General features: G+C 46.4%; 1 protein-coding gene across 2 annotated transcripts in view; it reads right to left on the minus strand.

Moving 5' to 3' along the window:
• The window catches only part of HDAC8 (histone deacetylase 8), a 583,094-nt gene that overhangs the window by 284,909 nt on the left and 273,906 nt on the right, over positions 1-24,279 (minus strand). For both annotated transcript variants that reach the window (XR_013601699.1, XM_078663810.1), the window contains exon 6: positions 15,316-15,393. Coding sequence is in view for 1 of the 2 variants with exons in the window: in XM_078663810.1 (XP_078519936.1) it covers positions 15,316-15,393 (78 nt within the window). In the remaining variant the exon portion in view is untranslated. The remainder of the gene's footprint in view (positions 1-15,315; positions 15,394-24,279) is intronic.

A 24,279-nucleotide genomic window follows, 5' to 3' on the forward strand; every position in this document is an offset into this window, starting at 1 on the left:
GGGTGGATCTGAAGAGGTGAAGACCTGAAAGCAGAGGGGACAATGTTCAAAGTCACTAGCCAGTGACTACCGTGGAACCAGACTGGAACCAGGCAATGTCGGGTGCAAACAGGCGTTGAGGTGTAGCTTCTCTCTGCAGCCACGTGGACACGAGGGGTCGAGGACGTCCAGGAGTCGATCACGAGCTGTCCCACGCAGGCTTCTCGCTGTTGGCGGTGTCGGCAACTTGATTGGAGCAAACAGGCCTTGGCTAATGTAAGCCACGCAGGAATCGAAAAAGGCTTGTTACTCGGACCAGCAAGGTCAGAGCAGGTGCTCCTTTTTACAGGAGCGAGGGCAAGTCTGGAGCTACCAGACCCGCAGTGTAAGTTGAAGGTTTCGTCGCCAAGATGGCCGCTAGCCACGTGGCAAGTGGACGGGATGGCGCGTCGAGTGGCACAGTGCAAAAGGGCCCCATGCAGATCGTGGAGATGCTGGGGGGCTGATCTTCGGTGCAAGGGCTGCTCGAGGTTGGGGCTTCTCAAACCCCAAAGCACAGCGTCGAGGGTGCCTCTGATGCTGCGCAGTCAGCGTTTCGGGGGTCTTCCAAGAGGTCCGGTCCCACGTCTCTCGGTGCCTCCACGGGTCCCTTCTTTGCAGGGTCTGTGGATCGGGCTGTGAGAAGTCTGGGAGTCTGGGTCTTGTCAGGCTCTGGGCTCGGGCTCTGGCGGGAGGCGGCGGCAAAGCAGACGTCGAGTTGCTGGTTGGTGCCTGTATTCACAGGGTGGTCACTCCTTGGCCACAAGGGAGATTCTCTTCCGTCTTCTGTGCAGCAGAATGTCGAAGTCCAGTCTTCTTCTGTATTTCAAGTTGATTCAGGATGATCTGAAGTCTCAGGACACAGCTCCCACTCTTATTCGAATCTGGGGGGCCGGATCACCTACTAGGTCCCACCTCTGGGTGGAACCAGGAAGGGGGGTGGTTACACCCCCTTTCCTTTGTCCAGTTTCGCGCCAGGACTGGGGCTGGAAAGCCCACCGGTTTGAACTGGCCTATGCACAGGGACACCTTGTGTGCCCCAGGCATGTCTGATTCTATTCAGCCCTGTCCTACCCAATACACAAAATCCTGTCTGGAGTGGTGCTAGCACCTCCCCAGGCAGGAAACCCTTTGTCCAAGCTGCCCTCGCTGGAAGGACTCCCAGCAGCAGGAGGTCAGACTTGTGTCTGTGGTGGCAGCATCCATTTTGTGATGCTGAGGTTCTGTTTAACTTTAACCGGGGTTCAGGCTAGGTACATGTCGTGTCCCTCTAGAAGGGTGGAATGCTACCCCCGTCGCCAGAACTGGCGAGGCGGTAGTATTCCAATTCGTATGACACCTTACTCGACATGTTTTGATAAAGCCAAACCCAAGATAGCATTTAACCGCGAGGTTCATAATGCACTTAAGAGTATATGGTATGGCAATATCATGAAACAGCTAAAGGACATGGTTCCGAAAGCTGCAGACAGGCTCAGCTCATGCCAGAGCACCATCTCACATATTTCCAAGCACTCTGCCTCCAGGATTGATGAGGCCTTCCATAGGAGTGACTGATAGGAACATATGTGTCCATTTTAGGTTAGGTATAGGCATACTACACCTAAGTAAGGGGTGGTTACACCGGCTTACCCCAGCTGAGTGATCAGCCAGTTGTGTCAAATATGGAGGCCAGGCCAGGGGTGGCACAATACATGCTGCAGCCCCTGGTAGGCCTTGGAAGCACCTATGCCTGGGTACCTGGGTACACTGTTACAGGGGCCAATAAGGTGAACCAGTTCCAATTTCGTTATGCACCTAAAGTACATGGGTAACAATTTAGAGAGAGAACAGCAGGCTGTGGGTCTGATTAGCAGGCCCACAGCCACATTAAGTCATAAACCAGTGAAGCAAAAAGCAAAAATTTGGGGTGACCATAGGATAGCAGACCCTACTCTCCTACACAACCCCCCCCCCCAAACACAGGGACATTAGACTAACCTTGACCAGTTGTGTCTTCATGTTCTAAGTGGAAGTACCTGGAGAGACCATCTGCATTACCATGGTCAGTCCCTGGGCGGTGCTCCACTGTAAAGTCCATCCCCTGTAGGGAAATGGACCACCTGAGCAGTTTGGGGTTTTCACCCTTCATCTGATTAAGCCATAAGAGGGGCTTATGGTCGGTCTGAATCTTGAAGTGAGTGCCAAAAAAGTATGGTCTCAACTTCTTCAGGGCCCACACCACAGCAAAGGACTCCCTCTCAATGGCTGACCAACGTTTCTCTCTGGGGGCCAGCCTTCTGCTAATGAAAGCAATGGGCTGGTCTTGACCATCTACATTAAGTTGTGAAAGCACAGCTCCCACTCCCAACTCAGAAGCATCTGTTTGGACAATAAACTCTCTTGAGTAGTCAGGACTCTTCAGGATAGGTGCAGAGCACATGGCCTTCTTCAGGTCATCAAATGCCTTTTGGCAGTATTCTGTCCACTGAACCTTTTTGGGCATCTTCTTGGATGTCAGATCATTAAGAGGAGTCACAATGGACCCATAGTTCTTAACAAACTTCCTGTAGTACCCAGTCAGGCCCAAGAAAGCTCTGACCTGAGTCTGGGTAGTTGGAGGAGTCCAGTCCTTTATGGTCTGAATCTTACTCTCCAGTGGTTGAACTTGGCCTCCACCCACAAGGTGGCCCAAGTACACAACCTTACTCTGCCCTATCTGGCACTTGGTTGCCTTGATAGTGAGGCCTGCCTTTTGCAGAGCCTCTAGCACTTCCTTCAGGTGGACCAGGTGATCCTCCCAGGTGGAGCTAAAGACAGCAATATCGTCCAGATATGCTGCACAAAAGTCATCCAACCCAGTAAGGACTTGATTCACCAACCTTTGGAAGGTGGCAGGTGCATTTTTCAAACCAAAGGGCATCACCACAAACTGGTAATGCCCACTGGGGGTAGAAAATGCTGTCTTGGCCTTAGACTCCTCAGCTAACCTGATTTGCCAGTAGCCAGCTGTCAAGTCAAATGTGCTCAAATACTTGGCAGAAGCCAATTTGTCTATGAGCTCATCTGCCCTTGGAATTGGGTGTGCATCTGTCCTGGTGACAGCATTGAGTCCTCTGTAATCCACACAGAACCTCATCTCTCTCTTTCCATCTTTGGTGTGAGGTTTGGGGACCAGAACCACTGGGCTAGCCCAGGGGCTCTCTGAAGGCTCAATGACACCTAACTCCAGCATCTTTTGCACCTCAGCCTTGATACAGTCTCTGACATGGTCAGGCTGCCTGTAAATCTTGTTCTTTACAGGAAGACTATCACCAGTGTCCACCACATGGGTACACCAGTTAGTCTGACTGGGTGTCAGGGAGAACATATGTCGATATGCCTGAAAAACCTGTCTACAGTCATGTTGCTGATGTTCAGTGAGGCTGCCATCTAAGGCCACACCATCAACTGAGCCATCCTCAGGGTTCTGAGTCAGCAGGTCTGGGAGAGGGTCACTCTCTTCCTCCTGCCCCTCATCTGTAGCCATGAGCAAGCCCATGTCTGCCCTGTCAACATATGCTTTCAGCCTGTTAACATGGAGCACCCTGTGGGGGCTCCTGGGAGTTCCTAGGTCCACCAAGTAGGTAACCTCTCCCTTTTTCTCCATGATTGTATGGGGTCCAGACCTTCTGTCTTGGAGTGCTGCTGGGGCCACTGGCTCCAACACCCATACTTTCTGTCCAGGCTGGTACTCAGTCAGGACAGCCTTTTGGTCATGCCAGGCTTTCTGTAAGGCCTGGCTAGCCTCAAGGTTTTTGGATGCCTTCTCCATATACTCAGCCATCCTGGAGCGGTGACCAAGTACATAGTCCACTATGTCTTGTTTGGGCTTTTTGAGATGTAACTCCCATCCTTCCCTCACCAGACATAGGGGTCCTCTTACAGGATGTCCAAACAACAATTCAAAGGGGCTGAAGCCAACTCCTTTTTGTGGGACCTCTCTGTAAGCAAACAGGAGGCAGGGCAGAAGGATATCCCATCTTCGCCTGAGCTTCTCAGGTAATCCTTTGATCATGCCCTTTAGGGTCTTGTTGAATCTCTCAACAAGCCCATTGCATTGTGGATGATAGGGAGTGGTGAACTTATAGTTAACACCACATTCCTTCCACATAGCTGTCAAGTATCCTGACATGAAGTTTGCACCTCTATCAGATACTACCTCCTTAGGAAACCCCACTCTGGAGAAAACTCCAAGTAAGGCCCTGGCCACAACAGGAGCTGTTGTGGTCCTAAGTGGAACGGCCTCTGGGTACCTGGTGGCATGGTCCACCACCACCAGTATGAATCTGTGCCCAGATGCTGTAGGGGGATCCATTGGTCCAACAATGTCAATCCCCAACCTTTCAAAGGGCACCCCCACCACAGGTAATGGTATTAGGGGGGCCTTTGTGGTACCACCTGCTTTGCCACTTGCTTGGCAGGTTACACAGGAGCGACAAAACTCCTTTGTATCTTCTGACATGTGAGGCCAGTGAAAGTGACAGACAAGTCTGTCCCATGTTTTGTTCTGGCCTAGGTGTCCTGCTAAGGGAATATCGTGTGCCAAGGTAAGAAGGAAGCCCCTAAATTGCAGAGGTAGGACCAACCTCCTGGTTGTACCAGGCTTGGGGTCTCTACCCTCTGAATAAAGGAGCCCATCATCCCAATAAACCTTATGGGTACCTTGAGCATTCCCAGCAGCCTCAGCAGCAGCCTGCTGTCTGAGGGGTTCAAGAGAAGGACAGGATAACTGAGCCTGCCCCAAGTCTGCCCTAGAAGGTCCCCCTGTCCCCAGAAACTCAACCTGATCAGGTTCAAGCTCTATAGGGACAGTTCCTTCAGGGGTCTCAGAATCATCTTCCTGTGAAGGCTGATCCTCACTTGTAGGCATTTGGGAAGGCACAGCCTTTGCCCTCCTGTTCCTTGTCTTGGGAGGTACTTGGTCCATTGTTCCAGGATCCAAGACCTGAGGTTCAGAGAGGCACTTTTTGGCCTGTAACCTGGTCACAGCAAGGACATGTGATGATATCCCTAACATCTCTGCATGAGTCCTGTACTCAACTTCTGACCATAGAGAGCTCTCCAGGTCATTGCCCAACAAACATTCTACTGGGAGATCAGCACTAACCACAACTCTTTTTAGGCCAGTTACCCCTCCCCAGGAAAAGTTAACAATTGCCACACTATGTGTAGTAGTGACATTGCTGGCATTGGTCACCAGGTAATTATCACCTGGTATGTATTGTCCAGGGTCCACAAAGCTAGGTGTCACCATAGTGACACTGGCACATGTGTCCCTGTATGCTTGAGCCACTTTTTCATTAATTAACGGTGTCTGTCTGTACTTGCCCAAATTATTGAGACTGACAGTAGGGGAGAAATCAATCTCCCCATCACAGATCAGAACAGCCTGTGTGGGGACTCTGACTAGGTCAGAATCTCCATCAGTTCCCAAGGTGATACCCACTACCCCCTTAGTCTGTGGACCAACACTGCCAACTGTACTAGTGGGTGCAGGTGCCTTAGGGGCTGCAGTGTTGGGGGCTCCACCCTTTTTACAATCACTTGTCCAGTGAGTGGTGTTTTTGCAAAAGCTACACCAGGGTTTTCTTTGACCTTCTTTCTTCTTCTTCTTGGAAGTTTGGGACCCACCCTCAGTATTAGTTTGGGGCCCTGTTGAAGACTTCTGGTCTTTAGCTTTCTGCTCCCCACCCTTCTGGTCTGTTTTCTTTTGGTCACCACCCTGGTTCTGGTTCTGGTTCTTTTGCTTAACTCTGGTTCTAACCCATTTGTCTGCCCTCTTTCCCAATTCTTGGGGAGAGGTTAGATCTGAGTCAACCAAATGTTGATGCAACTGCTGGTTCTGACAGTTATTTAAAATCTGTTCTCTCATAAGCAAATTGTACAATCCTTCATAGTCTGTAACCTTACTTCCCAGCAACCAGCCCTCCCGAGCCTTAGTGGCACATTCAACAAATTCAGACCAGTCCTGAGTCTGTGTCTTCTGGGTGTCTCTGAACATTAACCTATACTGTTCAGTGGTTAAGCCTAACCCATCAATCAGAGCACTCTTCAGGACCAGGTAGTTTCTAGAATCCCCATCACTAATTGTGAGGAGTCTGTCTCGGCCTCTACCTTCAAAGGAGAGCCACAAGATTGCTGCCCACTGCTCCTGAGGGACCTGCTGTACTTTGCAAGCTCTCTCAAGTGCAGTCATCCACTTGTGGATATCATCCCCAACTTTGTAGGGGGGCACAATCTTACTCAGGTTTCTATTGTCATAGGACCTGTCTTTATCCTTAGGGATAGTGCTGCCACCAGTGGATTCTAATCCACTCTCTCTAGGCTGCCTTGCTCTAGCAAGTTTCTCTTTGGCCAGGGCAATTTCTAATTCTTGTCTCTGGATCCTAAGTTCAGCCTCTCTCATTTTGGCCTCATGTTCCCTTCTCCGAGGGCTAGTAAACTCCCTTCTGGAGTTGCCATGAGAACCTCTAGAAACATGGGAGGTATTGGACTCACCTGAGTGATTCCTCCTCCTCCTATGCTCCTGGTTAAGTCCATTTGGGGGTCTGAATGGGTTGGACCCACCTTCAGTCCCAAATAAGCTTAGGTTAGCCTGGTTAAGCCTGCTGACTAACACCTGGCTATCTCTACCATCATCAGAATCACTTTCTTCCACCTCCCCCCCCTCTTCCTCTTCCTCAGGCTGAGAATTCCCAGGGGTCTGGTCTTCCTCATCTATCTGGATGACAGGGGCAGGGGCATCAGGGTTATCATCTTCAGTGGGAGATCCTCCATCTCCAGTCCCTGAGGGGCCTGGTTTGGAGTTCTTTGGAGCTTCAGACTGGTCTAACAGCTCTCTGAGGTGTCCTGCTGTAGGAGTAGGACCTGTTTTGATTCCTCTCATAGAACACAGTTGCCTCAGTTCCTTAAATGGAAAGATAGCAAATTTGGATGGTGCCCTTGGAGGGTCACTCTCAACAGAGGTGGTTCCAGTGGATTCCTCTGCTCCAGACATTGCTCTAGTGTGGTGGATGTGTTGCAATCTACCTACACTTGTGTTTTCCTACAAAACCTATCTAGTAGTTGTAGTCAGGGTGTGCTACTCCCTATCCTCTACAACAACTAAGTTCAGTAGAACTTAAGTATATCTAGTCTTGTTTTAGTGTACCTATCAGGTACCTGTATGATCTTTCAAATGATATTTTCAAAGATTGTAATGGTAAAACAACAGCAAGCTCAAATCCCAATCCGCTGCTCACCAATGTGAGAAGTTGGCCTGGTATATGATGCTCACTAGTTCTAGTGATCACCTTGTACCATGCCAAGCAACCCTTATGGTGCAGGTTGTAAAGTCAACCTTATAGACAAGCTATCCTAGGGGTAGCATGGACTAAGCAGTCTTAGGCTAAACTCTGTAAAGGCATGTGAAGCAAGCTGTTTTACCATACACAATCCCTTGAATACCAAATGAAAGGACACCACACAGATATATATTGAAAATATATATAGATTTATTTCTACAAATAACCCCGATACTCTTTATGAGCACAGAAGCAAATGCGTTAAAACAAAACACAGTTTAAATACACAAAAGTTGCACAATTATGGATGAGCCCTAGGGGCCACCTAAGCCATATACTAAAATAGTGGTATAAGAACCACTATGGGGAAAGTGAAGAGGCCTAGGGCCTGGGGAATCGCTGGAGCTGTTCGGGACTAGCAGTGAAGAAGTCGGGAAAGGCCCGCGGGACTCGGGTGCAATGCGGAAAGTGCACGCTTTACCAATGCAATGTCAATGGTGCGTAAAAGTTACAAAGTTAGTTATTAAGGAACCTTCCGAGTGACCTAGAAGGATGAAACTTTAGACACAGACACTAGAGGTGTGTACCAGTGTGGGAACACCGGAGTTGCTGAGTTACCTCACCCACAGGAAGCGGGTGCACAGGGTCGAAGTAGTGTCGGGTTTCGTCACGCAGGTCGATGGTGCTTGGAGCTGAAGATGCTGCAGGCGGCTCGATGTGAAGAGTTCCGGTGGATCCAAGGGTGGATCTGAAGAGGTGAAGACCTGAAAGCAGAGGGGACAATGTTCAAAGTCACTAGCCAGTGACTACCGTGGAACCAGACTGGAACCAGGCAATGTCGGGTGCAAACAGGCGTTGAGGTGTACCTTCTCTCTGCAGCCACGTGGACACGAGGGGTCGAGGACGTCCAGGAGTCGATCACGAGCTGTCCCACGCAGGCTTCTCGCTGTTGGCGGTGTCGGCAACTTGATTGGAGCAAACTGGCCTTGGCTAATGCAAGCCACGCAGGAATCGAAAAAGGCTTGTTACTCGGACCAGCAAGGTCAGAGCAGGTGCTCCTTTTTACAGGAGCGAGGGCAAGTCTGGAGCAACCAGACCCGCAGTGTAAGTTGAAGGTTTCGTCGCCAAGATGGCCACTAGCCACGTGGCAAGTGGACGGGATGGCGCGTCGAGTGGCACAGTGCAAAAGGGCCCCACGCAGATCGTGGAGATGCTGGGGGGCTGATCTTCTGTGCAAGGGCTGCTCGAGGTTGGGGCTTCTCAAACCCCAAAGCACAGCGTCGAGGGTGCCTCTGATGCTGCGCAGTCAGCGTTTCGGGGGTCTTCCAAGAGGTCCGGTCCCACGTCTCTCGGTGCCTCCACGGGTCCCTTCTTTGCAGGGACTGTGGATCGGGCTGTGAGAAGTATGGGAGTCTGGGTCTTGTCAGGCTCTGGGCTCGGGCTCCGGCGGGAGGCGGCGGCAAAGCAGACGTCGAGTTGCTGGTTGGTGCCTGTATTCACAGGGTGGTCACTCCTTGGCCACAAGGGAGATTCTCTTCCGTCTTCTGTGCAGCAGAATGTCGAAGTCCAGTCTTCTTCTGTATTTCAAGTTGATTCAGGATGATCTGAAGTCTCAGGACACAGCTCCCACTCTTATTCGAATCTGGGGGGCCGGATCACCTACTAGGTCCCTCCTCTGGGTGGAACAAGGAAGGGGGGTGGTTACACCCCCTTTCCTTTGTCCAGTTTCGCGCCAGGACTGGGGCTGGAAAGCCCCAGCACCGGTTTGAACTGGCCTATGCACAGGGACACCTTGTGTGCCCCAGGCATGTCTGATTCTATTCAGCCCTGTCCTACCCAATACACAAAATCCTGTCTGGAGTGGTGCTAGCACCTCCCCAGGCAGGAAACCCTTTGTCCAAGCTGCCCTCGCTGGAAGGACTCCCAGCAGCAGGAGGTCAGACTTGTGTCTGTGGTGGCAGCATCCATTTTGTGATGCTGAGGCTCTGTTTAACTTTAACCGGGGTTCAGGCTAGGTACATGTCGTGTCCCTCTAGAAGGGTGGAATGCTACCCCCGTCGCCAGAACTGGCGAGGGGGTAGTATTCCAATTCGTATGACACCTTACTCGACATGTTTTGATAAAGCCAAACCCAAGATAGCATTTAACCGCGAGGTTCATAATGCACTTAAGAGTATATGGTATGGCAATATCATGAAACAGCTAAAGGACATGGTTCCGAAAGCTGCAGACAGGCTCAGCTCATGCCAGAGCACCATCTCACATATTTCCAAGCACTCTGCCTCCAGGATTGATGAGGTCTTCCATAGGAGTGACTGAGAGGAACATATGTGTCCATTTTAGGTTAGGTATAGGCATACTACACCTAAGTAAGGGGTGGTTACACGGACTTACCCCAGCTGAGTGATCAGCCAGTTGTGTCAAATATGGAGGCCAGGCCAGGGGTGGCACAATACATGCTGCAGCCCCTGGTAGGCCTTGGAAGCACCTATGCCCTGGGTACCTGGGTACACTGTTACAGGGGCCAATAAGGTGAACCAGTTCCAATTTCGTTATGCACCTAAAGTACATGGGTAACAATTTAGAGAGAGAACAGCAGGCTGTGGGTCTGATTAGCAGGCCCACAGCCACATTAAGTCATAAACCAGTGAAGCAAAAAGCAAAAATTTGGGGTGACCATAGGATAGCAGACCCTACTCTCCTACAAGCACGACTGGCTACCACAACATGAGCAGTCTGGTCTTGTAAATAGCACTGTCCACCACGTTGCAGGGGGCCACCGGTGACAGTCATCAAAGAGTCAAAGCTGAGTCCCAGGCACCATCTGGCCCAAGGTAAGGCTGAACTACAGAAGGTGGTGTCCTTAAAAGCACCTTTAATGTCTCTGTCTCACGTTAACAGGCACGGAATTGTTACACATCTTTCCTCTGTCACGCGGGCTCTGTCTTAGACCAGATTCATCTATCACAGCCACCCAGGAAGGAAAGGATGCTCTAGGGCACAGTCAGGGGCGAAGGAGGGGGTGCTACAAAGTGCTTTTCGGGTGAAGGGTAACACCAGTTTGCTCTATGATCATCAATGTTAGGGGTGTCTCCATAGTCTAGTCCTACAGCCCAAGTCTTCACCCCCAGCTGAGGGTGTTTCGACCTATTAGCCATGTGCCGCTTCTCAGTGTAGGCCATGGTGGATGGCTCCTTTTCTCCTGGCATGCTGGGTGCCATGCCCAAGAAGTAAGGTCTTGTGTACCTGGATACGTGTTGGTGGTTCAGGGCACACAGCAGGAGCACAGGGGGCCCGTTCAGCTCGCACAAGGCATGCAAGCTCGATCAAGCTGACACAGTCCAGTGACGCCCATGGGTGATGGAGTGTGGCCGAGGGAGGCCCTTCACTGCCCAGGAGCAAGAGCAAACCGGCTCCAACCATGGGGCCCACTGGTGCCAGCCTCTGCCATACCGCCGGTCACAGCACCGCCGCTGCGGCTTGCCATCTGCAGCTAGGGTCCCCCGCCACTCTGCGCAGTCCAGCCATCGAGGATGCAAGCATGAATTGATGCCAGGGCTAGAAGGATTTCAGGAGCAATGAAAGCACCCCCCCCCGCCCCCCAAAAAAAGAATTGTGCACATGTAAAGCACACACATGCTCTAGGGGCACGTGTGCGCTACATGCAGTTTGAAAAATGCATTTTTATGCATTTTTCAAACATTTGCACATGGTTACCATCGACTTAAGTCGATGGTAAATAGCATTTTCCTAAATGCACAGTTTACATTTAGAAAATGTTTGGTACATGTGCTAAGGGAACCGAAAATTGCCATTCCATATTTGTAGTCGCAATTCTAGGTAATCAGTATTTTTGCGATTACCTAAAATTGCGACTAAAAAGTCTTTCATACATCTTGAAAGGCTACTTTACATTTGCAAACGGCTGAAATCACTGATTCGCACCATTTGCAAGTGCAAAATTGTTTGAAACATATGACACTGTTACCTCATTCTTACTCCCAGCATAAACTACTCCAGAACATCCTTAAATTACTTTCAAATTTCCCACCCCCTGAATTATGCACCACAAGCTCTGCCAACACCGTCAAAGCTATTAACAAGAAACCCACAGTCCAAAGACTAAGCGCACCAAGGCCTCGACGCACAACTCTAGATGCTAAAGTGTCACCCCACAATTTGTGTTCGAAGTTGTTATAATGTTTGTCTCCTGCTCATCATTATTCTACTAATGTTGCGGCACATTTTACTCATGTTACAGTTTCACGTTGAGACATAGCTTTCTGGAATCCACATACACTATTTCTGGAATCACCGCTCAAGCAAACAAACAAACAAACAGAAGTACAAGGACCAGGCAAACAACAACGGAACAAAGCATTCATTTGTCACCCAAATGCGAGACATCCTGCTTGATACAAAAAACATCAGGGCGCACACGGTTATTACAGCAACAAACTAAAAGATGTTAACAACTTATCACCATGTAATAAATATCTTTAAATGGGACATAATACTTTGGAAAATATATTAGAGTGATGATTTAAGCCAAAGCCAGAGGAGAAAGTGTTTATATAAAGGAGGCTCTCTCCAATAATAAGTGATATTTGGAACGGAAATGTACAGAGAAACAAAACAACCCATCACAGCAATGCGTAGAACTGACACAGGAGACAAAGAAACAATAGGAAAGGAAGCACAGATAAGGATACAGCACAATTAAAGGAACACACTCATTTCTGTTCCTGCCCTACAACTGTAACCAAGCCAAACCTTCCTCCTGTGCCTGGCAGGATGGCTGACCCGAAGCAGAGATATTTTTGGTTGGAGCTGGACTATTGCTTTTTATAAAAAAAAGATTATCCACAGACTCAAAGGCACCGGGTAATCCAGAAGTAAAAAAAAGATGGAATTGGTCAATAAGCTTTCCATACGAGCTGTGGCTTCCCTCGCAAGATTAAACCACAAAGACTCCCTAAGTTTAAGGAATGAAGGCCGGACAAGGGTATTAATGAACATCTCATGAATTTTGGTTGGAAGAGCATTTACTTCCTGAGGTCACCTAGGGCAACAATGGAGCGAGGTACGTAGATTTCCAATAGAACTAACTACCCTCTGACTCAGAGATCGGCCAGTATTGCTGCCACCAGCACAGAGCATTGTAGAATGGCCTAAACAAGCCTGCACCTGTCGCCATGCAGAGCCATACGCGGAGTTCTTCACCCAAAACACTTCTAAATCACGTCGGAGATTCTCGGACATGAGAGTGTGCACAACTCACACAAGGTATAAGGTTTGGCTTCATTGGTCACTAGATTTCTTTTTTCTCTTACCATATACCTCCAACCTGCAGTGGTGCAGGTTGGTCTGTTCACCATTTTCTACAGCATGACCTCCAACAGACAGACAACTAGTCACCATCATTGGAAAGTTGCATGAAACCTATTCAGTGCAATATTACTTTTCCAGTTCCATGTATAGTATTTTAAAAAAATCAGAGAAGTGCAGGTACTCAGTAGTGGACCTTACCTTACCATTTAAAACACTGATCATCACTGTGTCCACATTAGTTTTACAGCACCTCAGGAACAGGCCTATGGAAGCACATTTAGAGCCTTTCTGGGTGGCCCTTGATACTCTTCTTGCTTGGTTCTGCCTGCCATGGAGTGCAGTATCTCAAATCCTAGATCCCTCCTATCGCTTTTTTTGGTGTCAGAGGAGCAGCTGTCACTTGTGTTACAGAGCACATAGGCTTGCATCACCTGTATCTCTGTCCTGGGGTAGCGCCACTTTTTCGTAGTACAAGGTGTAAGAAATAAGTTGCCGATGGGGCTTTACGATCCTCTAATGCTAATCTATTGGGGGTTGTAGTTACAAGAAGGCTACTCTGGGAGGGAGATCCTTTATGCACTGACCGCCTAGCTCAGAAACAAGATTCCAACCTCACATACCTATTGTACCCTCAGGAAAAGACTTACAGCTTCTCTCTTCTCTCGTTATTATCCACCATGTACACTCCATTTCCTTTTCAGGTCATGAGACCTTTGGGGGAGTTGTTGAGCCACACAAATTAAGTATAACATCAGGGCGCACATATTTTTACAGTGATATTCTGCATCCTGCTTAAAATTCTAACACATAGCACTGTGATTATTGCCAATTGTGCACGCTGCTTTGCAACGTATGCCGATTTTCTCCGCCTTGCCTGGCAATGTCCTCCTATTACTTAATTCTGTGAAAAGATATTGGAGTGAGTGTCTGAAATGGTAGACATCCAAATAACCCCGACCCCCCAGATGGCCCTCTTGGGATATTCTATGATCACATGAATCTTCGGCTGGGATGCCTGCCCGTCTGCTACCCTGGCAGATTCCCACTTGACATATGTCTATCTGCCATTGTGAATCCACAGGCTTAGAGGCAAACTGAACTTAAAAATGGCCATAAGGTCTGCCCGTCCAGGCGAGTGGGGAAACAACTACTGTATGAGTTACTGGTGGAGGCTGATACAATAACTCTTACTTTATTGTCTGGTGTATTGTTGTACCGTTGGAATTCTTTGTGTATATAAAAGGTATAAAATATTATATTGCTAGTTGCAGTTACATTAACACGCTTATCTAATTTATTATAGGCACGCATTTTGGGAACGGGCAGAAGCTGCTCTTGTGGACGTTGACCATATGAAGGCTGAGGAATGGGGTAACATCCAACATGGAATACAAACACTGGACTACAACCAAGATCTGCTGTGGATCCTGACACATTTCATGCCCACACGCTGCAACCCTGCTGTCACTATGTGAACTAGGAAGGAATAGAGGACCTTTGGGGACATAACTGAGGCAGACGGTAGGATTACGACAGCAGCCAGAGAAGGAGAGTGCGTAAAATAATTTTTTTCACAATGCATTTTGACCACAGTACAAAGAATGTGCTGTCTCTGTATGTGGGACCAAGCGCTTCCCCTGCCCTCCACATAGGGTAATGGCAAAAATAGAATAGGATTTGGGGACGAATTAGGCAATTCTACATGGCAATAGTTTATTCGCATATTGAGATGGTAAAGAAGTACAAGCTGTTCAGCTCCTCAGCATGACTGAACTGGATTGCATGCCCAGGAAATCATTACATGCCCAGGAAATAATGCCAAAGGAGGTCAGTTGCAAGTCAGATGAGTGCCCAAGATGCAAGGGTCCAGACGCATTGGCAATTTCACTTGTTAGAATGGAGCTATTACTTGACGCAGTAATGACCTCTAATCACCGCAATATAGGGTCTGTAAGACATCCCTTGAGATGGGAATCGAACCTCTAGAATTCAACAGGAAGCGATAGGATAGCTGGACATGGGTGACACATGCTACAATAAAATGAAACAAAACCACTGTACTTAAGAGAAAAGATTGGTGAAGAGCCTATACGACTGGCTAAAGAGCACCTCTCTCAATATGTTTCATGTATGCAATTAACCACGTCATGAAGCTTACATGTCAATAAAGCTTACAAAAACAAATTAAATGTGGTAACGTTCGAACTAGTAGAATTGTTGGCAATGCTGATGATGATAAAGGGGAAAACTGACTGATCTGTCTTGATGGATTTTGCATGCAAGCTTTCCTTGATGCCTCGGAAATACCCTCACATGCCAGGAACCCCATGTTTCCTTATCCGTGGATCAGGACAGTCTTGGTATTTGTGAAGCGTGGACAGAGCCCCTACCATGTAACCCCAGTGGCAATAGGTTGAGGTGGGGTTGTGTAAGAGGAATCAAAACAAGTACATTTGTTGCAAAGTGACCAACAATAGTCTCCAGTTGGAAAAGTTACCTCCTCTAAACCATTCTGACGAATGTAACACATTTTTTTTGGGGGTGGGGGGGCAGTTTTAGTACTAAATAAGTTTACAACATCACTGAACGTTCTGCATAAAAGTTGAGCAGCTACAAAATATGCACAGACAGAAACATGTTAATCAAGTAAGGGATCACCTGCCTGGGAAAAATCCCGGAGAAAACTTGTGCAGAGAAACCGTCATAACTTTGGAAGTGAAACTGAATGCATCTTCAACACCTGCGACAAAGTAAAAAATATAAACACTAGTTAGTTATTCATAGACAAGACAAACCCAACATTAAGAGAAGCTAACCCCTACACAAAACGACAGTTGACGAAATAAAAAAGTTCTCAACCGGCCCATAAACCCAGTAGCGTATATTTTTGCCCCTGCTCTATGCAGCAGTTATATGATTCTGGGTTGCATGAATTTTATACGCCTGCTTTGATGCAGTTACGATTACAAAACATCCATACAAGTATTTACTGTGCTGGAGGAAGAGGGGGACAGCTCTGAATGCACGTCTCACAATGGATGGAATTGAAGAGAACCCACCCTGTTAGATCTTACCCTGCATGCCATTACATTTTAATGGCTTGCTGTAGGGGGTATAAGGTGTTGGATTTAACTCCAACACCTTCCCTACTGTTGTAAAGACTGGAGTTGAAATAGTAAATTATACTATTTCAATCTCCAGCGCACCCCCGACAGCAAGTCGGGTACAAAACTGTGTTGTAACGGCATGCGGGGTAAAAACCTTTTATCTTATGTGGCAAGCCTGAGAGGAAGCTGTTACACTAACGATCTAAAATCAAAGAATGGGAGAGAGTATATTTTGCTTTGGATAAGAGGGGTAGCCTACATCCATGTCTTTAAGACTGTAAAGCTTGCACTGGTTGTAATATTTGCATTTCTTGCACAGGGCAGCCCAACATTAAACAGGATATTTTAGACTGACATTCGCTGGCATTCTACACAGCAGCCGATTCCATGAAAAACATGCAATCACCTAAAAGCACACACTACACATATTCTAATAGAAACACACCCAACACAAGTCCAGTAAGCTCAGTAGTAGGCTAACACAGCGTTTCCCAAACTGTGGTCAGCGGACCCCCAGGGGTCCGTAAGACATTCCCAGGGGGTCCGCAGGACTCGAGTGCCTGTCGTCATAGCGACAAATGAAACGCCCATGCGTCCTCACAGCACACAAGAGCTGTGAATGTTGGCGCAGGGGCGGCGAGACCACAACAATACAATTGGGAGGCGGGGCAGCGAATGGGCAGTGGGCAGTCAGGGGGCACAGCGGCTGGGGAAACGTGTGGAACAGAAGGCAAAAGGAGCACAAAAACAAGGAAAAAACAAGTGGAACATAAGGCAGAAGGGCACAAAAAAACGAGGGGAAAACGAGTGGAACAGAGGGCACAAAAAACGAGGGAAAAACGAGTGGAACAGAGGGCAGAAAGGCACAAAAAACGAGTGGAACAGAGGGCAGAAAGGCACAAAAAACTAGGGGAAAACGAGTGAAACAGAGGGCAGAAAGGCACAAAAAACAAGTGGAACAGAGGGCAGAAAGGCACAAAAAACAAGGGGAACAGAGGGCAGAAAGGCACAATAAACAAGGAAAAAACAAGTGGAACAGAAGGCAAAAGGGGCACAAAAACAAAGGAAAAACGAGTGGCATAGAGGGCAGACGGGCACAAAAAACAAGAAATATAGGGGCAGCTAAGAACAGAAGGCAGAACGGGCAGAGAGGCACAGGGGCAGCGAGGGGAACAGAAGGGAAAACCGGGGACAGACACGGGGCAGCGAGGGGTACAGAAGAAAAGACCGGGCAGAGAGAGCAGGGGACAGCGAGTGGAACAGACGGAAGAAAAAGGGGCACGGACCACGTTCAGGCAGCGGGGGAAGACAGACAACAGCAGTCACAAACACAACAATGAAAATACAGGCAATACAATAAAAGCAATAAAGCGTTGAAAGGCACATGTGTATAGGTTACCGTTACTTGACAGGCAGGTAAAAATAGATGCAGCCAGGATCAGCAGTAGGATTTTCGTGCTGCTGTCTGATTGCTCACTTTCCACAAGCCCTTGGGTGAATTATGTGTGCCGTCAAGCTTTCATATTCAGACATATCAAGCTCTTATTCTGTGTAGCCTTTGCAGTTTGTTGTTGGCAAGGGACGGGGCAGAGGGCATCCTAACAGGAGAGGGACATGTCAGGTGCCACGCGAGGCCTCTCTGAAATATGCCTTAACTGCACTGCTCACCCCTTGGTGGTAAAATGTTGTTCTGCTGTCTGTGACTAAAGATTATGTCTAACAGGGGTTTATGGTAATTGGCATAGCATTGTTCCATGATCTCGCTGAAACAATATGCCTCCTGTGCAGATACCTTCCTGACATCTTTTGCACTTCCATGATGAACTCCTAATATAGACCTTGAATTTGCTCTGTACACTGGACTAATCGCTTTGTGCACTATCTTGTTAGAATTTTTTCACAATATTCGTTGCTCCTTGGGGCATGTCTTTATTATAAAATGCTTCATAATTGTATAATATTTTAGACCTTCTTAAACTGTGAACAGGTAAAAATGCTAATAATTCACAATCATTCAACCTGTTGCTGTAAGGAAGGGTCACCACTCCAAGGCTCTGGAATGAGAATGTAGAGGTGCTGCTATGGCTGAGAGCAGGAGACTTGTACCACTAAATAATACACTGCTGTATGCATACATGTCCATGCCAATAGACCCAATTCAGGCTGTCTCCCTCTTGAAATTGCCTCTGCTTCAAAAGGCATTTTTAAAACGAAATTTAAATTGTACAGATTGCTTGGGGGTCCCCGGCTTCCAGTAATGATGTAGTTGGGGTCCTCAGGAGTCAAAAGTTTGGGAACCACTGGGCTAACACTTCCAATACACTTCCAATAAGTCCAGTAGTAGGCTAACACATCTAATACACTCCCAATAAGGCCAGCAGTAGGCTACCCTCGAGGTCCCAACAGCACTATCATCCAACAATGCTATTATTCAGTACTCCGTATTTAGTACAGTATTCTTATAGTCCGTTCGACCACAACAGAAAACATTAGACTAGTGCTTCCCAAACTTTTTAGAACCACTGCCGTATTTTTCAAACAACAATCTTTCGTGACCCACCTAGCTTTAGTGGAGATGAGACATGAGATATTGTAATGCAAGTAGAGCATTATGTGGGAATATATTGTCATTTACAAACAGTACCTTTTCCATTGAAATGGCCTATACATTTGCATAAACATACAAAAATACTGATAAAACTATATTGCACACAAATGATAATGTGTGGAAATTGGGTTTCAGTGAATATTTATTATTTGTGCATCACCATGTAAACGGTCTTGATTTGTTTTGAGCCTGTTAAAATCTTTGTTTCCATCACACATAAGAATGACCCAAAAAATGTGCTTCATTTTTGCTTTCCTTACTCTCCAGAAATATTATAGAAGCACAGGAGTCCATTGCGTACCCATCAATACATCTGGCCTCCTCTGCAACCTTCACGCAAGCAAACACACACGACATCTGTCCTTCCCACACTCCCCTACATGTACCAGTGCAGCCACGAATTGAGGTAGTCCCAGCAATAGGTCAACACGACCCACTTCAACAAGGCCTGGTTAAAAGCCCAGAAGGCAATGCACCCCAAACCACGGAAAATGCAATTCAAGGCGCTAAAGCTCCTAGTCAAATCAAAAAGCTGGAAGCCACAGCAGCACCCTGTCAAAGACAGAGCGCAAAAGGCACCATAAACGACGGAAACATGATACAAGAGCAGCCACACAGAAGATAAAGGGCACAAGGGGGAAGTTATTCCCAATCTTCATCAAAAACCAAGCACGGCCAAGTGTTTCAATTTACCAATAGCCACATAAAGCCCCAGCGGGGCGCTAGCAAGGTCACCGAGGGTAAGTGCACCCTCAGCATCAGCGCATTCGCCCCCAGGAACATGAAGACAGGGGCACACAGGAGCGCAGAATATTCAAAGCAAAAACTGCACTTTCTGATCACTGTCAAGAGCCCAACGAGATGACCAATGTCATTGAAGGGCTGCAGCCAACATAACTAGACAACAAAGTTCTGCTGGTGCCCCAGTATGCTTCATTAGGTTCAAATGATATACTAAAAAGTGGCAATCTGATGATACTCTTCAAGAACAAAGTCCCTTGAAAATGTTAAATCATCAGATACCCCTCAGTATTATTTTAAAAACCATGGGGATCTCTAATGACAGAACCTACTTTATTACCATGGCTTTATTCGAAGTAGCCCGAAAAGTGCTAGGAGAAAAATAAACTTTTTGGGTATGGGGAATTAAGATCTCGCCTTATAATGATAAAGGCTACCCAACTCCTCAAAAAACCACTCCGGAGTCTCTGGAGGCACCACTCCCAGAGAAAATTTCAAAACGTACTGCATAGGATGCACGAATTCCAGCCTTGAGGGACTCAATATCAAGGCAAACTATTGATTATGACAAGTGGACTGGCAAGACGTAGTCACCCCATCCCCCTTTTCCCATACTTAGAAATCCCATTGGTTCCTCAAGATCTATTCTGCAGCCTCAAATTCTGACCACTTACATTGACTTTGGATGTATCTCAGGGAGCAAGAGCAAGTGCATCAATATAAGTTAACTGGTCCTGGCTCCCCTCAGTACGGTCTGAAAAAAGGGAATTATGAATGAGAAAAGCAGCAGAGCCGCTAGCCTTTCAAGAAGCAGGCCATCAATAATATCGGATGGATGGCAATCCCACTCTTAATATGTTCATGGACATCGCAGGAAAAAAATAAGGTAAAAAACCCAGAAGTGGTTGAATATCTTAAGCCATTCTAAGTGATACTGCTGGAAGAGACATGGGCTGAACATTTAGTGTCCCTGGTGGGGTACAGAAGATTTCGAAGATCGCTACAAGACTGAGTAACCAGGGTCGCCCAAAAGGAGCCCTAGCCGTATATATTTCGCTACAACTAAACCTCCAAGTCAAACCAGTGTCCCGTCAAGAGAATTGACTCTTGTCAATCAAAATAGAGGGATGGGTGCATAAGGTGAAACATCTACTAATATTACTGAATATCTATATTAACCCAGAACGGACGTCAAAGTTGGCAGAGGTCTCGATTTTGGAAACGCTCATGAATCTGAAATCAGCCCACTATGCACAGTTCATACAAATTTCTAGGGGTTTTAACACTAACCTTCTTATTCCTCACATAAATGATGATAATCTCCAGGCACAAGATGAAATATGGAACATTCCACAACTGCAGTGTCCCCATTTAGACATATTGCCCACAAGGGCTTACAGCTTGTCTCAAGCTTAATAGCATCAAGGCTACGGATTCTCAATGGGAGAGTCACAGGAGAAACACTCACAGCCAGGACTCACATCTCAAAAAAGTCCTTCACTGTGACAGATTAAACGGCAGCCTCACTGGCTGCTTTTTTTTAGTACATTGCAGGCTTTAAAAATCGAAGAGCGTGAAGAAAGAGACCATAACCCACAGATATTTGGAGTCAACGCCCAGCCTGATACTCATGCTTTAGCTAACATTTTATCCGGCCCACAATTGAATAAACCTAGAGCGGCTGCGCTGGAAAGCACAACAGAAGGAGGACATTTTATCAGATGGCACAGGGGCTAACACATTTTGAGCATACAAACTCTGGGTCTTTTCTAGAGAGCCTTTTATCGACCTATAATTTGATCTTCCCTGTACAGTCGGATGTTTCATCTCACATTTTTACATACACGGGCCAATGTGACCCAAGTACTATTGACTACATTTTAGTCTCAGGACTATTGAAGGACTCACTAGGTACTTTTTGTGTAACCCATACATGCCTGAGTGACCACAACCCTTTGACTCTAACTATTAATATCTCTGTTACTGAGAAGACTAAACCCATGGTTCACGTAACTAACTCCAACATCGCCATAAAAGACCAAGCTTGCAGGTTAAGATGGGAGGTAATCACCGCAGACAGCTTTCTTGAAAATCTATATAATGATTGCATAGAAGAGTTAGGAATTTTTATGGACCAGGATTCCGATCCATCAATAATTCTAGGTGCATTTGACCGCATTACCAGGCAGGCAGCGATAAACTTGACAGTCCCTTGCAAATTAAGGCCCAAGAAACATAAAAATTGGTTTGACCAAGCCTGTGTTAGTAAGCACAGAGCGCTCTTGGAGGAGATTAACGTGAAGCCTAGGGACCCTGACAGGGTTACGCAAACCAGAAGGGCCTATAAAACCGCAGTGCAAAACAAAGTCCCAGCTAAGAGAGATGACTTGGGATGAACTTAGCTAAGCGAGTGTCTTGGCGAATAGCACTAGGTTTTTGACCGTGGTAAATAGCCCCACTTTCGATGATACCACTAACTCTGTAAATGATTGTCTTATCTCTCCAGAGAGGTGGGCTCAGCACTTTGGGGGCGTATATAGTGACGTGAGCCAGGGACTTATTAGTTGGCATGGGGAGTCAGGTTGTGTTTAAAATGCCCTGTCCTTTAAACTGGACGAAGTCACTGAGGCAATTATGTCAACAACAAGGGGGAAGGCACCAGGCCCGGATGGGGTGCCGACTGATCTATACAGGGCAGATCCTATTCTCTGGGCAAAAATCTTAACTTTTGTTTTTAATGCTGCAACCCAGGTCGGCTTTCCCCCGTCTTGGGAGAAGGCGGTAATCGTTCTGATTTTTAAAAAGGGTTCAAGAGAGGATCCGACCTATTGGAGCGATGTTTGGGGATATATAGAGACCGGTGAAATTCAGGCAGTTGAAAACTATTTTTATCGCAAGTTGCTGTCAGTCCCGGCCTCCACCCCAATTTTTAACATTCATGACGACCTAGGTGCTGGGTTTATTTCGGATCAGATTGCGGTTGCCCCTTTATTATGCTGGCTGAGAATTTGGGCACAACCGCCCCCTAATTTGAACTAATTGATCATCCAGGATTGCGTTTCTCTGGACAAAGGGTTAGAAATACCTTGGGTCCGTTATATTAAGACTCAAATGGAATCTCTTGGTTGTCCTGACTTATTCCTAAGCCCTAGAGCTCTTGGTAAGTCAGCTATCAGACGACTAAAACAGCAGTTCTTGGCTAGATCTATGTTAATAAGGGAAGAAAGGGAATTAGTTAAACCCACTGTGGGGAGTTTTGTCATACTGAGCTTAGGTAGGCAGATACAACCATATTTAACGTATATAAACAAACCGTACCATCTATTTGCTTTAATTAGATTTAAGCATAATATGGTGCCCTGGCTACTTGACTTTCCAACGAGGTTTTTTAAAGAAGGGATGTTGGCTCCCTGCCCCTGTGACAACTTCTCGGAACAGAATACCCTACATATGATATTTTTCTGCGAGTTTTATGTCCCGTTACGCATGAAATTTATCATCTCACTATTAAGAGGGCGTAAGTTTGAGCAGGTTAGGCCAGCTTTGGCTTACTTACAAATGTTAGCATCCCCAGTAGTCTGCTTTGGGGTTGCAAGTTTTTTCACAGGGGCAATTAGGCGTAGGAATAGACGCACTGTACCATAGCGTGGACTTTGTTAATTTTTAATCTGTCTTGGTAAAATTTGTTTTGTAAAGAGTGGATATTTGATTAGGACAAACTTTTTAAATATTTATTTAAATACTAAGGAATGCTTTGTCTGGTAGGATGGCCTAATATTCGATCTCTCATGGTGAACCTGTTAAATGTGTGAGGACTGGAATGAATTCTTGTATAAATGTAATTTGTTTTAATGTGCTATGCTCTGTGATGTGCACTTTGATGGTTTTAAATTTTAACCGAATAAAGTAACTTTTGACTGACTGACTATTAGGTGAATACCGCATCACAATGTCTAATGGTCTCAGTGAATGTGAGCAGTACCGCAGGATTCTGATAATAAGGCCTGGTAGAAAGAAAATCTCTACATTACTGCTAACTATCAAGCCGAGAACCAAACCTTGGATGTCAAAACACATCATCTCAGCAAAAAGGGCATTACACCAGGAATACTGCCGGTTCAAATCTAGAGACTCTATAGCATTTTGGAAAATAATTCACAGGCTAAATAAGGACAACAGTGTAGTCTATGAGGCAAACATAAGCTAGGAGGTATAGTCTCAATGCCTGCAAATCCATTATTCAACAAGTCAAGGAGAGCCTTTAGCAATCATAGCGGAAGGGCCCCAACAAGTCTGCTGCTGCCTCCTGACTTAGATCCATCCAGCAAGACAGCCGACTTACAGGACCTCAATGAGGATAATCAAAAAAACAACACAAGTGCCAGTACTGTGACTTGTTCTCTATAGTCAAAATAGAACCAAAATGAATAAAACAACTTGGTCTGTTTCGTATAACGTCTCTAGTTAAATGGTTTATTTAGTCCATTGAATTTTTCGTTTTATTTTAAATTTCTCAGAAAAAACCTTTTTTATTGTGCATATACAGAAAAAAATACAATCTTTTTACAAGAATATAACATATCTATACATATTTACAATCCTCTCTATATTTACAATCTAATGCATTCATTCCACAATCAAACCATCCTCACACACACAATGAAACAAAAGTAACTTAGTGTCAAAAGAGTAACTTTCCTTAACAACTTAATGCACCTTAGTCGCCTTATCAGTCCAACAGTGTTAGGTACAAATATACATATGCGAAAGAAATTCTAAATATCTAGAACAGGTTCAAACTAATCTTAGTGATTGACACTAAGCCACCTACAGTCGACGCGTTTCGATCTCCCTGATTGCGGAGTTCTCCTCAGGACCCAAAATCAATCTTAATTCCAACAGGTTACAACTCCTCATATATGACTCGTAGGATGAGTTGACCAGATTCTAAACATAAACTTTTCTAACCTGGCCCGTGGCAGCAGTCTTTTTTATCCTACGAGTCATATATGAGGAGTTGTAACCTGTTGGAATTAAGATTGATTTTGGGTCCTGAGGAGAACTCCGCAATCAGGGAGTTCGAAACGCGTCGACTGTAGGTGGCTTAGTGTCAATCACTAAGATTAGTTTGAACCTGTTCCAGATATTTAGAATTTCTTTCGAATATGTA

This window comes from Lissotriton helveticus, chromosome 10 (assembly GCF_964261635.1).
Source record: "Lissotriton helveticus chromosome 10, aLisHel1.1, whole genome shotgun sequence".
Taxonomy (NCBI): Eukaryota; Metazoa; Chordata; class Amphibia; order Caudata; family Salamandridae; genus Lissotriton; species Lissotriton helveticus.